The following is a 15,979-nucleotide window of genomic DNA, read 5'->3' on the forward strand; positions in this document are numbered from 1 at the left end:
GGAAGAACGTAGGCAAGTGAATAGCTTGGTTCAAGGATACCCTAGATACCACCTTTGGCATAAAAGTAGGATTGGTTCTTAGTGACACTATCCTGGTAGAAAATAAGAAAAGGCTGCACTGTCATTAATGCTTGTAACTCAGATACTCTTCTTGCTGAAGTGATTGCCAGAAGGAATGCAGTTTTCCAAGATAGAAACTGTAGATCCGCTGATGCTGCTGGTTCAAAAGGAGGCAGTGTCAGTTTTTCCAGCACAAAATTGAGATCCCAGGCAGGTAGAGGGGGTCTTATTGGAGGTTTAACATTTTTGATCCCTCTCAGAAATTGTCTGAGGAGAGGGTGTGAGAAGATGGGTGGATCCACATTGTATTCTGCTGAAATTGCTGAAGCATGAATCTTAATGGAAGAATAAGACAGGCCATTGTGGAACAATTCTGCTAAATATTCTAGGATATGTGCTAGGTTTGCCACTGACTTCTGTGCCCTTTGATGTGCTCCAAATGAGAAATCTCTTCCATTTAGCTGAGTATGCCTTCCTTGTGGAAGGCCTGCGAGCCTCCAGGATAATGTCCTTCACCCTCTGAGATAAAACAGTTTGATTGGAATTTAAGGAATTTTCCAGGCAGTTAGCTGCAATGTTTTCAAGCTGGGATGCAGGGTCTTGAAATTGTTCTGCGTTAGAAGTAGAGGCCATAGGGGGAGAGGCCATGAATTTGCCTGAGACATGCTTCTCAATAGTGGGTACCAGTGTTGTCTTGGCCAGTCCAGGCTATTAGTATCACTTTTGGCTGTTCCTCCTTGATCTTCAGTAGCACCTTGTACATCAATGGGAGAGGTGGGAAGGCATATACTGTTAGGGCATTCCAGCTGAAAGAGAGAGAGTCCACCCTCCAAGCTTGTGGGTGGTATGTCCTTGAGCAGAATGTCTCCAGCTGGTGGTTGAGTGGGGAGGCGAACAGATCTATCTCCGGCATTCCCCATGTCTTTGTTATGAGTTTGAAGATGTCTAGGTGCAGCATCCATTCGTGCGCATCCATGGTAGTTCTGCTTAAGCTGTCCGCCAGTGCATTTTCTTTTCCTGGCACGAATTGGGCCTGTAGTTGGATATTGAGATTCAGGCATAGATCCCACAGATTCATAGCCATCCGGCATAGAGGGTAAGAATGTGTGCCTCCCTGTTTATGTACCACATGACCGTGGTGTTGTCTGTCCTTATTAACAGATGTCCTTGTTGGAGGAAGGGTTTGAATGCCTCGATTGCATGCCTCACTGCCAGCATTTCCTTTTGGTTTATGTGCATGCTTAGCTGCCCTTGAGGCCATAGGCCTTGGATACATTTGTCCTCCATGTGTGCTCCCCATCCTCGGTCTGAGGCGTCCATGGTGATGGTCTGCCTTGTTTTTGGTTTGTTGAAAGGCAACCCTCTGTTGGACTGGCAGGCCTGAGCCCACCACAGGAATTCCTTTTGAAGGCATGGAATGATTGGTATCATGGTTTCTAAACTGTGACTGTGTTGAGACCATACACTCCTTAGGTACCATTGTAATTTCCTCATATGCAGCCTGGCATGTGGGATTAAATTATGCAGGATGCCATGTAACCCAGGGCCTGCAGGATTTTCCTTGCAGTAAGCCGAGTTTGTCTTGTCAGTATCATGAAGTAGTCTGGAAGTTGTTTTTGTTTTTCCTATGTGAGAAAAGCCATCTGGGTGTTTGTGTCCAGATCTGCACCCAAAAAGGTTATCCTTTGGGATGGCACTAGTCTTGACTTTTGGATGTTGACTGTGTATCCCAAGGTCTGTAGCAGGTGTATGGCATAAGCCAAGTCCTTTAACAATTTTTTCTTGTTGTCCGCTTATATTAGGCAGTCGTCCAGGTATGGATAAATTTGAATTCCCTGTAGTCTGCAATGTGCAATTACTGATGCCAGGCATTTTGTGAATACTCTGGGCGCAGTAGATAAGCCAAAGGGCAATGCTGAGAATTGATAATGCTCTGATCCTGTAAGAAATCTGAGGTGTCTTCTGCAATTTGGTCGGATAGGGACGTGCAGGTATGCCTCCTTGAGATCTAGAGTCACCAGCCAAGACTCCTTGCCCAACATGGGAAGAAGTTGCTGTAGGGTCAGCATTTTGAATTTTGGCACAATGAGATAAGTGTTCAGTGCGGACAGGTCGAGAATAGGCCTCCACTGGTTTTCTTTTCTTGGTACAAGGAATAGTCTTGAGTAAAATCCTTTGCCTTGTTCTGAACATGGTACCTTTTCTATAGCTTTCATCTGAAGTAAATTGCTGATTTGTCTTACAGCCTCTGCCTTTTGATTTGGTGGAATGTTTGGCATTCCGCTTCTTTTTGGCAAAGTGTGGAAGTGAAACCTGTATCCTTTGTCTATTATTTGCAATGTCCATGTATCCTTTGTAATGCAATGCCAGTTTTTTGAGAATAAAGCCAGCTTTCCGCCCAAGGGTGCTTCCAGTTGATCCCTGGTAGGCGGAATCAGAGTCAAGTCATTGGGTCTGTCCTGTAGTAGTGGTTGTAGTTGTAGCTGTTGCACTACTCCTCTGGTTGGCAGGCTGCCACTGAAGGCCTCTGTAGGAGCCCTTCGATTGACCTCTGCCTCTAGGGCACCTGTTCCTGCCTCTCTGGGCTCTGAGTCTGGAAAGGACCAATTTTTTGTAGGCCAGTTTCTGCTGAATCTCGGTGGTTGAACTTGCAGGAAATCTTTAACTGTTTGCACAGATTTTGCTTTTTCTTCAACCTTTTTTAGAATCTCCTGTGCAGGGGAGCCAAATAAATTTTGTTTCTCCATTGGAGCATCGAGGAGTTTAACTTTGACATGGTCTGGCAAACATTGCTCCTTCAGCCAGGCATGCCTACAAATAACTGCCCCAGTCATAGCTGATCTAAATGAAGCCTCCAGTGCATCACAGCCACATTTTAAGAAATGATTACTAACCTGTTGTGAGTTATGTACCAAATCCTGAAGGGATTTACGGTCTAAGGGTTCAGTAGAAGAAAGTTTCTTATTCAGTTCCTCTAACAAATACTCTTGGTACTGTATCATATGGAATTGACAGTTTAATGCCCTGACAGAAAGAGTTGCAGATGTATACACCTTCTTTCCCCATCTCTCTAAAGCTCTAGACTCTCTTTCAGAGGGTAGGGATTTTGGCAGTAGGCTGCAACCCTTTAGGGCCCTGAGAAATAGTTTCTGGGTCTGCAGCATGGGCTTTATACAGATGGAAGTGAGAACCGGGGACCCTGTAATATCTGTCAGGTTTGGCAGGGGCCGGAGGAAGAGTATCAGGGGCTGTACTGACATCACTGTACACATCAATTACATTTAGAACAGGAGGTATAGCTAAGGGCCTATGCTGAGGCAAATGCAAAAAGGTCCTTAATCTTTTTCTAGAATCAGAGAAATCCTGACCTTGCCATTGAAAGTGCTCTCTCATGGAATGTAAAGTCTCCCCAAAGGAAAACTCTTCAGGAGGGGAGGCCGAAGGGATAGATTCCTCTGCATCTGAATCCTCATAAGGCGAGTAAGCCCCTTCCTGGTTGGTCTGACAAATCAGATCCATCTGTGGAATCATCTGAAGAGTGAGGTTCAGAGGGGTCAGTCCTGAGCCTTTTGTCTGGAGGAGGTTGAGAGGCCCTGTCTGGGTGAGGTTGGGAGCCCCTAATTAAGGATATAAGGTCCTCAGCAAGGCTGAGGATCTGTGAACTAGAGGTAGGCCTCTGGGATGTAGATTTGGCAGGCAAAGCTTTTGAAAGTTTGGCAGCTTTAGCCCTAGAAAAAGCCTTAATGGACATAGAAGCTGGGGGCCTAGCTGCCCCACGTGCAGGGGTAGAAATGTCCAAAGGTATGGTGTCGGACAATTCCTGAACACTAGCTTCGGTAGGTAGTTCTGAAGCCGACTCAGCCGGGGCCTCTCGGGACTCGGTGGTCGGAAGTATGGTTTCGGAAGAAGGAAACGCAGAGGACTCGGTTTCGCCAAAACCGAGACACTCGTGGTAGGCCTAGCCCTGGTTTCAGCCGAAACCGCGGGCCGCGAGTGTCGGTCCTTTTCCTTGCGTTTTTTGACCATATGCGAAGTCGGAGTCTCAGACGGCATTTTATAAGCAAAAGCGGCTCCAAAAAATTCCTCTGCAAACTCCGACCGACGTCTAAGAGTTCGTCGGTTGAAGGAGGCACAGGCTAAACAGGCAGATACGTTGTGGTCTGGGCCTAAGCAAGGAAGGCAGTAAAAATGGAAATCCTTATGAGGTATTTGTTTCCCACAAGTTAAACAATTATTTACTTTGTCTGACATCGGCTGAGGCAAGAAAGAGTCCCCAACGGGGTACTTGGCTTTTTTCGAAGTCTTCGGTAGCGGAATTCACTGGATCTGACCGACCGGCACTTGCGAACAGCTTCTGCTTCGGGCACCGCGCGGCAAGAAAGACTGAGGAAAATGGCGTCGGCTGATGCTTTTATACCCCAGACGCTCTGACGTCGGGGAAAGTGCGACATCAGCCGAGGCCAGACCCAGACTTTGGAATCCGGCCGACCGAAGGGCTGCCTGAGGCAGGACAACCCATATGTTATGACTGCAGATGCATCCTTGAAGGACATCAGGAGGAATAGCCAGGGGTCTATGTTGGGGAAGAAGAAAATCCCTCAGTCTTTTCTTAGATTCCGAATACTCCTGTCCTTCACAGTGGAAATGTTCCCTCATTTCATGCAAAGTTTCCCCAAAAGAGAAATCCTCAAGGGGAGAAGCTGAAAGAATTGATTCCTCAGCAACAGAATCCTCATAAGGAGGGAAAGAATATTCCTGGTCAGAAGAAGAAACTGAGGAAACGGAAGCCTGATCAGAGGAATCATAATAAACATCCTGCCTTGGCCTTTTATCTGGAGGGGGATGTGAACCCCTAATCATAGTAAGTAAATCCTCCGCCATCTTGAGTAACTGTTTCTGTGACTTGGGAGCCAGTTCAGAAGAGGCCTGTGTTGCAGTCTTTGATTTAGAAGGAGTCTTTGCCTTTGTCTTTGGCTTTGCCTTTATTAGAAGCTGAGTAGGCCTGAAAACCCTTCGAAGCTGGTACCTGCACAGCGGCTCCGGACCCATCCGAAGGAGCATTGTCCGAAGGTCCTGCAATAGAAATATTTAAAGGCCTGGTTGGCTCCTCATGAGAGTCCATTTTGGCCATTGGTTCTGAAATGGCCGACGACAAGGGCTGCAAAAGCACCTCACTGACGGCCGAACCTGAAGCTGGCTCCGCTTGTGCGCTATCATCAGATTTGGACCTGGGAGGCCTGTCTTTATCATTGCGATGTTTGTGAACTCTGGTAGCCGGAACCGTATCAGACGACATTTTGTAGTTAAAGCGCCTCCCGAAGTAATGAAAAGCAAAATCGTACCTTCGCTTAATTGTACGTTGATTGAATCTAGCACAAAACCGACAACTAGCTACGTCGTGGTCAGTGCCTAAGCAAGGAATACAGTAAGAATGAAAATCCTTATGAGGTATTTGCTTCCCACATGAAATACAATTAACTTTTTCTGACATCAGAGTGGAGCAAGAAAAAAAGTTTCCCCAAAGGGGTACTTAGCTTTGAGTGGAGAAGAAAATCTTTGGACTGAAGTTTATCAGGAAAAATAGTCAGGAGTCAGCCGACCGGCACTTGCGAACTGCTATCACCGCACGGCAAGAAAGACTGGAAAAGATGGCGTCGGCTGTCAGCTTTGTACTCCTGGCGCTCTGACGTCAGGGAGCATGGTTGAACAGCCGACGCCGGACCCAAACTTTGGGATTCTGGCCGACCGAGGACTGCCTGCCGGCAGGGGAGAACCCTTCAGTCATGACTGCAACAGTGAAACACGATGAACATCTGTTCGAGCTGGGGCTAGGTTTTGACAGAGTATCACCCTGATTTGGGATCTCATACTGTGTAGTCTGTGGTCTGGAAGAGAGACTAGGCAAATATGTGTGTTGAAATTTACCCCTATAAACTCCAAGGTTTAAGAGGGAATCAAGTTGCATTTTCCCCAGTTTGAGATTCCCAGAGATTCTGCTAGTTTGAGTGTATAATTTAGGGCCATCTCCAGTAGATGCTTGGTGGGGGCGGTGAGGAGCCAATCGTCTAAATATGGAAACATCCAGAATCCTTGTAGTCTCAAGTGAGCTGTTACCACTGCCGTGCATTTGATGAACACTGAAGGCTGTGGAAAGTCCAAAGAGCAGCATGTGGTATTGAAAATGATTGGCTCCTAGTCGAAAGAAAAATCTTCTAGAGCATTTGTCCATTTTTATGTTGTAATATGCATCCTGAAGCTCTATTGAGCACATCCAATCATCTTTTTCCAAAAACGGAAGGCTAGACTGAATCGTTACCATCTGGAATTTTTCTTGTTTGACAAATTTATTTAGGATGCTGAGATCCAGAATTGCTCTCCAGTCCCCTGTCTTTTTTGGCACTAAAAAGAATCTTGAGTAGAATCCGGATCCTATCTGGTCTGTTAGGACCTTCTGGATGATTCTTTTTTGAAACAGCTTTTAAATTTCTAGCGCTGCTGATTCCCTTTGACTGGGTGGAATGTTGGGAATTCATACTGATGATTTTGGGTAAAGATTGAACGGGATGTGATAACCTACGGTTATGATCTGTTGCAAACATAAACCTGTTAGTGTTAGCCAGGCAGAATGGTGCAAGGAAAGACATCCCCCGGCTGCCTCCAGAGGAAATCAATAGGGCTGCTCTTCAGGAGCGCTGATGGGGGCTGACCAAAGAAAATCCCTGGAACCCTGGGTTATGCGGACCCCATGCCTCTGTAGGGGTGCCTTCTGGATGAGTTACCCCCTCTGTCACAGACAGTATACTCGCCACATGTAGCACGGAAAGGACCAAACAATTTCTTATGCCACATCTTTCCACTCCTACGGATCCAAGAGTAGGGATGCTGAGGGGCAGAAAAACACATGCCCACTACAGACAGGGTCTTGCCATCCTTCTCACACTAGGCTAATGTGTCTTTCACTTTCAGGCTGAAAAGGGAAAAGCTTCCAATGGAGCATTAAGAAAGGAAGACTTGAAAGGGTCCACAAAAATCACAGAAGCGCATCCAGGCGTGACATCTCATGACAACACCTAAACCCGCCACTCTGGCCACTCCTTCAGTGGCATGGGAAATCAAATGCATGGAGGAAATGGATATGGATTCCAGGGTAGCAAGCTGCGAGGCAACTTTGTTGTGTACCTAGTCAGATACTGCTCCAGCTAAGGTTTCGGACAGTTCAGAGACTAAGTCTCTCTGAAGCCTGGTGAAGTGTGCCAGATAATTCAAAGACCCAACAGTGAAAGTCAATGAGACTCGCTTCCCTAACTTGTCCACAGAAAAACTCTGCATCGTGCTAGCGATCACAGTGCCCATAGTCCGGTCATGATCCTGAGAAAGGCTTGGTTCGGACTGAACTGAAGGCCAAAGGCTCGGCTCCAGAACCACGGTGAGGTCCATCAATGGGACCGAAGCAATGGGTGCCGATAAGGGCGTTAGTTCCAGGGGCTTCGATACTTGCATGGAGGTCAAAGGAGGAGAATATGCTGGAATCCATGGAGAAAGACTCCCAACTGGTATAGGGTGGGGAGTTTTGGATGATGTTGTAAACCCTATTGCTGTCAGCAGCTGATCAACACAAAAAGCACCACATCCAATTATGATAAGCTCCTGGTCTATCATGTCGATACCCCCGATGGGAAGTCAGGAATGTCCAAAAAATGACTGAATTGCTGCCCGAAGAAAAAATCCACCATGGGTGAATATCTGATCCTAGCTGCATGGTCCAATGGCACCGAAGTCTTGTGGGTGGAGACGTGTAGCTGGTACAGAAACTCCTGGAACAGTAATCAAAGGCAATGTCAAGTACCACAGTCAAGGTCGGTGCCGTGGACGGTACCAGGGTTAAAGTTATAGATGACGGGACCGAAGGAGAAACTAATGGTCTTGGCATGGTCGGTGCCGAAGACTATCACTGCCGAGGTAACTGGCAATGAAGATGAAGATGGCACTGTGGTCGGAACCGAAGACTGTGCTGCAGAAGTCAATTTAGGTCCTGAGATTGACAATTTTGACAGTTGTTTGCTTGGGTTCCTGTTTTTTGTCACTTGAAGGTGATGAAGGAACCGAGTGAGGTGAGGGGATGAGCATTCCGACCCAGAAATAGCCCCCGAGAAGGGCATCTTAAGGAGACACTTCAGTATTAGCTTGCTTATCCTTTCATTACGGATTCCTGAACTAAATCCTTTACAAATAAAGCAAGGAGGTTGAAGAGACAAACGAGGGACGCCCAGACAATACATGCAGGAGTCATGGGAGTCCGAGTTCAGCATTTTTCGGCCATACTGGTCACACTGTTTGAAACCAGAAGCTCCTTTCTTTTCCGACATGGTACTAAAGACACTAACTACCAGGAAAAAAAAATAAAACAATAATCAAAGGTTTATAGCAAGGATTTATTTTTAGGAGGAAAGAAGGGAAAAGGGAAATACCAACAATGGTATCGGAAGAGAATTACCACAAAGGTAGACGGGAGAAAGGGCCTATGCCAACGATGGTACTTAAAGATTACCTAACTGGTAGGAAAAGTACAGTAACAATCAGAAACAATAGTAAGAGCATGTGTAAATTAGCGATATAATATGGAAGAAAATTATCCGGAATATAATAACTAATTTGAAAAATTCTCAAAATACTCAGCTGAGAGCTGGCTTGACACGACAATGCAGCAGACGAGACCAGACTTAACAGGGAGAAAGGCATTGTGGGTAAAGACTTAGCTTGAGAGTTTTTGGGCTGGCACGAGTTTGTTGTAAGGCCGACTCGGACGGAACAGACACCCATCAGTAAGGAATGAATGAAGATTAAACATCAGATTGGATATTACCATGTACAGTAAATGTCTCACTTAACCGGCACCCGTGAGGATCGGGAGATGCCGGTTAAATGAATGTTCCGGTTGCTTGAGATATGCTTTGCAATTTTTGATTGGCTCGTATGCCGGCATACGAGCCAATCAAAAACCGCAAAGCACAGCGTCTTCTGTTCAATGCGGAACAGCCCACTGTTTCATATTGAGTAGAAGTAGCTCTGCTTTGCAATTTTTGATTGGCTCCTATGCCCGCATACGAGTCAATCAAATGCCGGCTGCTCAAGAACCGGGTAACGGGGATTTTACTATATTGTGGGGAAATCTATACACACCAGCGGGTGAAAACAGAGCAATCTCACTTGGTCTCAGACTTATTTTTTTCAGTGTCTAGCCTGCTCCTTATGGGGTCTGACAGCATTTCTAACAACTTAATTTGCTTTGGAGTGTCCCTGTGCTTCTGTGTTATCTCCCCTTTAATGTTTTTCCTGATAAAGGTTTTCCTCTGTTTTCCCAGCAGAAACATGAAAAAAACAAAGCCAGACATCTACTATGCTCTACAAGAACCTCTATGTTATCGCATCTTGAAAAACGTCTTATGTTAAAAGCAGCACAACTGTCACTTTTTAGCAATATGACCATATATGTTGCATTTCTTAAAATGCCATTTTTGCCGGTATAATTTCTTCACATTTCTGTACAGTTCTGCAATTCTTTAAAATAAATTCTCCAACCATGTTTGTAAAACTGTCAGCAGTCCTCATCGCATAATTTTCCTCTAAGCTGTTTTACGTGGCTAGACATCAAAATGAGCCACAACAAAGTAGTCTATTCTTACAGGCTGTTACTCGTGTTATGATTTCTTGATGTACGAATGCTGTACTTTTTGGAAATATTCTAAACATTCAAAGACTACACCCAGACAAGGTAGAAAGCAACAGCGACCTCAGTGGTTCACTGCAGACTCCTCATATCAGTGCTTCTCCCAAAGAAAAAAACTGTGGAGTTCATAGGTTCATAGGTTCATAGGTTCATACTAGGCTATCTGCCCAAGGGCATTTATAAGCCTAGCCCATAGTTATGTGGCTTTCGCCACCCCTTTAGTTTGAATAAAAACTATGCCTATCATTTTTCTGTGCCTCTGTCAAGCAGTGACACTGAAGTAATCCCTGGGGTATATCTGCGATCTCCCATCCATTGGTCAAGATTCCTCTTGAACAAGGCCAGCGAGGTGCTCTGCCTCACATGTACCGGGATTTTGTTCCACAGCATAGGGAGTCTCTGGGTGATGAATCTGTCCCTCCAGCACGTTCTATTTATAACCGTGTCGAGGTTTAAGTCTCCGCCCTTGTGGTTCTGAGGATCTAGATTTTTGAGGTGAAGCATATTCATCAAATCTGGGTTTGACATGGGCTTATATGTCAGGCACAGGTCACCTCTGAGCAAGCGGTATGAGACTGAATAAAGCTGGAGTTCTTTCAGTCGGGCAGCATAAGACATATTTTGAGACCCTTTATCCTTTTGGTGAGGAACTTTTGGGGCCTTTCAAGCTGCATCAGGTGTCTGGTCAGATACATTCCGAGCGGGCATTGTACTCAATCATAGGTCTAATGAGTGATGAGTACAGGGGACGATGACCTCCCTTGATCTAGATGTGAATCCCTTCATGATCAGGTGGGCGATATAGAAGGTTTTCCTAACTACTTTAGCAACATGAGTGTCAAACGAAGACTACTGTCAACTTGGGTCCCCAGATCCCTGATGACTTTTTCTGTGCTCAGTGGATTGTCACCTATATGGTAGCTAGGGTAACCTTGTTTTTCCCGGGGTATGACTATGCATTTTTGGCGTTTAACTTCAGGCCATGGCTCTGGCACCAGTTATCCGCTTCTGTGAGGCCCTTCTGGAGGATATCTGTGTCAGATGTGTTTTCGACTATGGCGTTTGCAGTCATCTGCAAACTTTGTCAGCCATAACCCTCCTGTGTTTGCTTGTACTTCAGAAAAGTAGATGCCGAACAAGAGTGGACCCAGGACTGAGCCCTGTGGGACACCACTTGTGACAGGCTTTGAGTCTGACATGGCTCCAGCAACTCTGACCCTGTGGGTTCTGTCGCTTATCCAGTTTGCAACCCATCTTGTGATGTATGGGTTTACATTCAAGCTGATGAGTTTTCGATGATACCTGAGTGGGGTATTGTGTAAGGCCTTTGCCAGGTCGAGGTAGGCTGTATGGACTGCCTTTCCCTCATCAATGGCCTTGGTGACTGTCTCGAAAAAGTCAACCAAGTTTAAGAGGCAGGATCTGCCTTTGACAAAGCCAAACTGGGTTGGATCCAAAGTCTGCAAGTTCCCTATGTCTTTATTTATGAGTTCCATTATGATCCTCTCCATGGCTTTGCAGATAAGGCTTGTCAAGCTAATGGGCGGTAATTTCCAGGGTCTGTGGAGGCACCGCCCTTATGAAGTGGGACCACAGTCGCCGTGCCACTCCTTGGGTAATGTATCCTGAAGTGAGGCTAAGATTAAACAGCTGTCCTAACTGTGGGTTTAATTCCTCGTTGAGTTCATGAAGCACACAGCCGGGGACACCATCCGTCCCATGGATGCTGTGTTTTTGCCTTAGTGAGGGCAGTTCTCACCTGGGCGTTGGAGATGTTTGGGGGCTACAATCCTCTGGAATAGATATCTCTCCTTTTGGGGAGGGGAGAAGTTTGCACTGAACCTGTCAGCCAGTATGTTAGCAATGTGTGTAGGTTCAGTAATTTTCACATCATTTTGAACTAATTCTGAGCATATCTGGGAGTTTCCTCCTAGGTTTCTAACATAGCTAAAGAAGGCCTTATGATTGTCTTTAGAGTCCTTGGCGATTTTTCTCTCAAAATTTGCCTTGGATGATTTTATGAGAGCTCTTAGTTTTTTACTTATAATGATCAAAGGTGTCTTACCTTTCAAGGATTTTGCTCTATCTTGTAGTAGCTTCCTCCTTTTGTTGTAGAGCTTGTTTATGGCTGGGGTCCACCAGACTGGACGCTTGCCTTTGGTACAGAGAGTCTTAGTTTTGTTTGGGATTGCCTGATCCATGCAGTCCTGTAGGTGCTGGTAGAAGGCATTTGTAAGTGATTCAGCGGTTTGAGTAATGTTTACCACTGGCTCAGGGGCCTTAAAGGAGACCACACTAGTTTTTAGAAGTGTGAAATCGGCTTTTGAGAAGTTTTTCGCTGTGGTCTTTTTTTTTCAGGGGGGGGGGGACTGAGGACCTCCAGCGAGATTAGTTTATGATCTGATCTCACCAGTGAGGGGTATACTTGCGGTGTTGAACATTTTGATCCCATGTTCGTGATGATGAGATCAAGTATGTTTTCACCTCTTGTGGGGATGGTGACTAGTTGTTCCATGGCATTTGAGTTTATGAACTCCAGGAATCTTTGGGTTAGAGTGTTCGGGCTTGAGTAGTGTTCCCAGTCTATATTAGGGTAGTTGAAGTCACCTAGTATGATGGTGTTTGGAGATACATTTATCCCCTCCAATGTTTTCAGGAAGGCCATGTGAGGTTCCTGAGTTTGAGAGGGTGGCCTGTAACATGCTACAAATTGCAGAGCAGTCTTGCCTATGGTTAATTGCACCTGGATGGTCTCAGATGCATCGTTTATAGCCACCAACCTTGAGGTGTGGGTGTCCTTTATGAATATGGACACCCCGCTCCTTTCTTGGTGTTGTCCGGATTTTGGGGCCGGAACGCATGATATGAGGTGAAACCTGTTAGTGCTGGGGTGCTCTCAGGAGCCTTGAACCAGGTTTCTGTCACAGCACAGACATCGATGTTCTCCATATTGAGAAGGGCCTAGAGTGCGTGCATCTTGAGATTGAGACTTCTGGCATTGAGCAGCATTACCCTTAGTTTTTTCCTTTTGGTGTTCTAGGGTGGTAGGTTTAGAATTTGAGCCTTGCCTAAAAAGGCACTATGGGGTGGCAAGAGCCTTTGCCAATATCCGAAGCCCAGGGTGACAGGTGCAAGCCGTCCCTTGCGAAGCAGCGTGGTTTGTCCAGCATGTCATCCCAGGCAGACAGACATTGGATCCCCTTTGAATGACACCAGAATTTAAGCCAATTATTAAAGCTGATCATCTTATCACTGTATTGTGGCATCATTCTAGGTGAAGGTAGGATACTGCTCAAGGTCAGGGTCATACCTGCCTGGGCTACATAATCAGAGAGCTCCTCAATGTAGTCCAAGGAGGTACGTCTCAGGTCGTTGACACCAGCGTGGACAATGACTGAGTGCTTGTACCTGCTGTTGAGAGACCTGAGTGCTTGCGTTATGTGGCGGATTCTAGCGCCCGACAGGCAGCTTACTGTGACCTTCTCCTTACTCAGTCTGGTGAGCGGGACGTCAGTGTGTCTGACTATGGAATCACCAATGACAAGTGTGTCTGGCATTTTGTTTGGCCTTAAGGGCTGTGACTGTTTGACACTCTGACTGTGTGGTCTATGTGTTGCATGTGTTGGGTCGTGAGGTGGTATTTGTTTGGGTGTCTGCTTTGGTGGCCTCTGCTGTTTTGGTAAATTTTGACCAGAGCCTCCGAGTATGTCTTTGTGTGAGTATGTGTATGATTTGAAGTTGTGATGGTACCATGTGTGACTGGGTATGTATTGTGTGTGGTTGCCTTCTCCTCCTGTCTGGTCTTGCCAGTCCTATGTTAAGAGAGCTCAGCCTCCAGTTTGGCCGTATAGTTGCATCTCTCGCATGTATTTGTGTTTTGTGGGAGAAGGAGAGGACTGTCTGTGTACATGAGGCAATTGTAACATTGCCTCAATATTCCCAGGTTCACCAGTTGAGCTGGAGAGGACACTAGCAACTGATCCCTCGACATACTAGAAGTAGTAGATAAAGAACTTTCAAGGGACTCCGCGGGAAGTGGGTTTTGGGCTGGTGGGGTACTATCTATAATAAGAGTGCTTTATCAAGGTGCAAGTACTGTAGGAGTAAGTGCTAGGCTTTACAGATAGAGAATAGTCTACTTGGGAATCAAGTAGAGATGAACTTTTCAGTTATAGGATATGCTGGTTAGATCAGCAGTACAGTTTAGCGTGTTTTATAGCAGGGGGCTGAAGGGAGCTAGGAATTGGCCCAAAACGACCAATGGACTACTAGTTTCTGGCTGAAACTTCACCAAATCGGACAAAAGGCTCAGTGCTTCCCACTCCCACTGGTAAGCAAAGAAACTTCCCTCCTTCCTAATAAGGCAATGGATCAGTAACAGGAACTAAAAACAAAGCCCAGGTATAATCAGATAGTATTGTGGCAGTAGATAGTAGATAGTAGTTGGGAGGCAAGCTGCAGATAAATGCAGCTAGCAAAGTACACATCTGAAAAGCAGGTAAATAAACTGCCAAATGTTATGACTTGAATCAGAAAATCAAGCATACTTAATCAGCATACAAGAACAGAGTTACAAATACATACTCATTCATGCACACACTTGTAAACCCATAGTAATCTGGAGTTCAGTAGAAAGACGCTGCTTGCACAGATTTAAAAAAAACTCAATACCATGTTTTGAACTAAAGGGAATCGGCTTACTTTAAATGCATTACTTACTGTGCGGTAAGTGACAATGTCGTTCAGGGCCTCCGAAAACTTCAGCAAACTGGTCTAAAAAGGAAAGATGCAAAAGAAAATAATTGTAGACTATCAGTTGCTAACCAGTCATCAATATATATTACTTGGTGTGAAAAAACGCTCCAACAAATCAGATCCACTAAGACCTGCTCGGAGCATTTTTAAAAAATGAAATTATAATACATTGCATCTCCTCAGACAAGCTCAGAGTAAAGGCTTTTTGGCTGGCCACATAACCTTACAAAATGTGACAAAAAGTGTGCGTCTGTCTGTGTACATACATCTCCTTCCTTCCACTACTAGGGAACCTAAGACCTGCTAGTTTTATTCTTGTTTGTAACTATGTAAATGCCATCCAGTTCTTCTACTTTTCAGATGGATGTTAAAACTTACTTGGCTTCAGGAATGCAAATAAATACCCATTTGAAAATACTATGTACATACCAAGCCCTTAAGCCTTAGGAAGTGAAAGACATGCTGACTTCAACATTATTAGTAACTACCATGAAAATATTACATTTGTATGTTTTTTTTCTGTATGAAGCTGGGTCAAAATTTTCTGCTTTTCTACCATGTGCAAAACTGTTTTTTGCTTTTACCGATTTCTGTAAATGTTTCTGTGATGGTATTCAGGCTGGGCCTGAAATTGGTCAGTGCACTTACACGTTAATGAACTTAATTTATTTAAAAATAAACAAATAGCCATTTACTTAAATCTTCAGCATACACTATCCTTTGCAGTTGGCACAGTAACCCTAAGCTACTCAGGGGAGAGTATTTACAGGCTTTTGTTTTCTTTATCTGAAGATTTACACAAGATTTACACAAGTCAGCAGGACCCCCTTCAAAGGGAAACCTATTAAATCTATTTTAAAAAAGGGATCCACACACAGTACAGACACAACAGGTGATGAATCATCTTCTGGCTTAGAGACCGATCCAGTGGGTGCCACCGGCTTCCCAGCAATGAAAAGGAGGAATTCCATTGCTTTGCAGGATTTACACCTGGGGGGAGGAGGGGGGGGCAGGAAACACTGTGGAAGTAAACAATATGGAGACTTTGCTCCAAATCTTTGTACACAAGGAACAAATGTGAATGTAACCAATATTTCTACACATACCCTCACTGCCTCTGATGTGGAAATCTTAAATAAAGGATTAATTCATTCCAGTTTTTTTTTTTTGTTCCTGAAGAAAATTTTGTTAATGACACATCTTTTTGCAGGAATTTAAACCTTGACTTATTTTTTCCGGACCAGACAACCTCAAAGATCACTGATGAATTTAAATATCATAAGTCTTCATTCATGCCCCCTATGAATCATAATGTGTTCCTTTTTCAAAATGCTATAATCAAGAATCTTCATTTCCTCTTTAGGAACTACAGACGTTTGGCGAACAATATTTCTAAAACCTCTATGGATAACATTGTTAAGTTAGCCAATAACCACA

The 15,979-nt window shown here is 44.9% G+C and overlaps 1 protein-coding gene across 1 annotated transcript in view; it reads right to left on the reverse strand.

Moving 5' to 3' along the window:
* Positions 1–15,979, reverse strand: part of LOC122801280 (arf-GAP with coiled-coil, ANK repeat and PH domain-containing protein 2-like) — a 2,104,317-nt gene that overhangs the window by 2,009,491 nt on the left and 78,847 nt on the right. Inside the window, exon 3 of the mRNA XM_044070827.1 lies at positions 14,507–14,560. Coding sequence (XP_043926762.1) covers positions 14,507–14,560 — 54 coding nt within the window. The remainder of the gene's footprint in view (positions 1–14,506; positions 14,561–15,979) is intronic.

Source organism: Protopterus annectens, chromosome 4.part1, assembly GCF_019279795.1.
Source record: "Protopterus annectens isolate FY-2018-M chromosome 4.part1, PAN1.0, whole genome shotgun sequence".
Classification (NCBI taxonomy): domain Eukaryota; kingdom Metazoa; phylum Chordata; order Ceratodontiformes; family Protopteridae; genus Protopterus; species Protopterus annectens.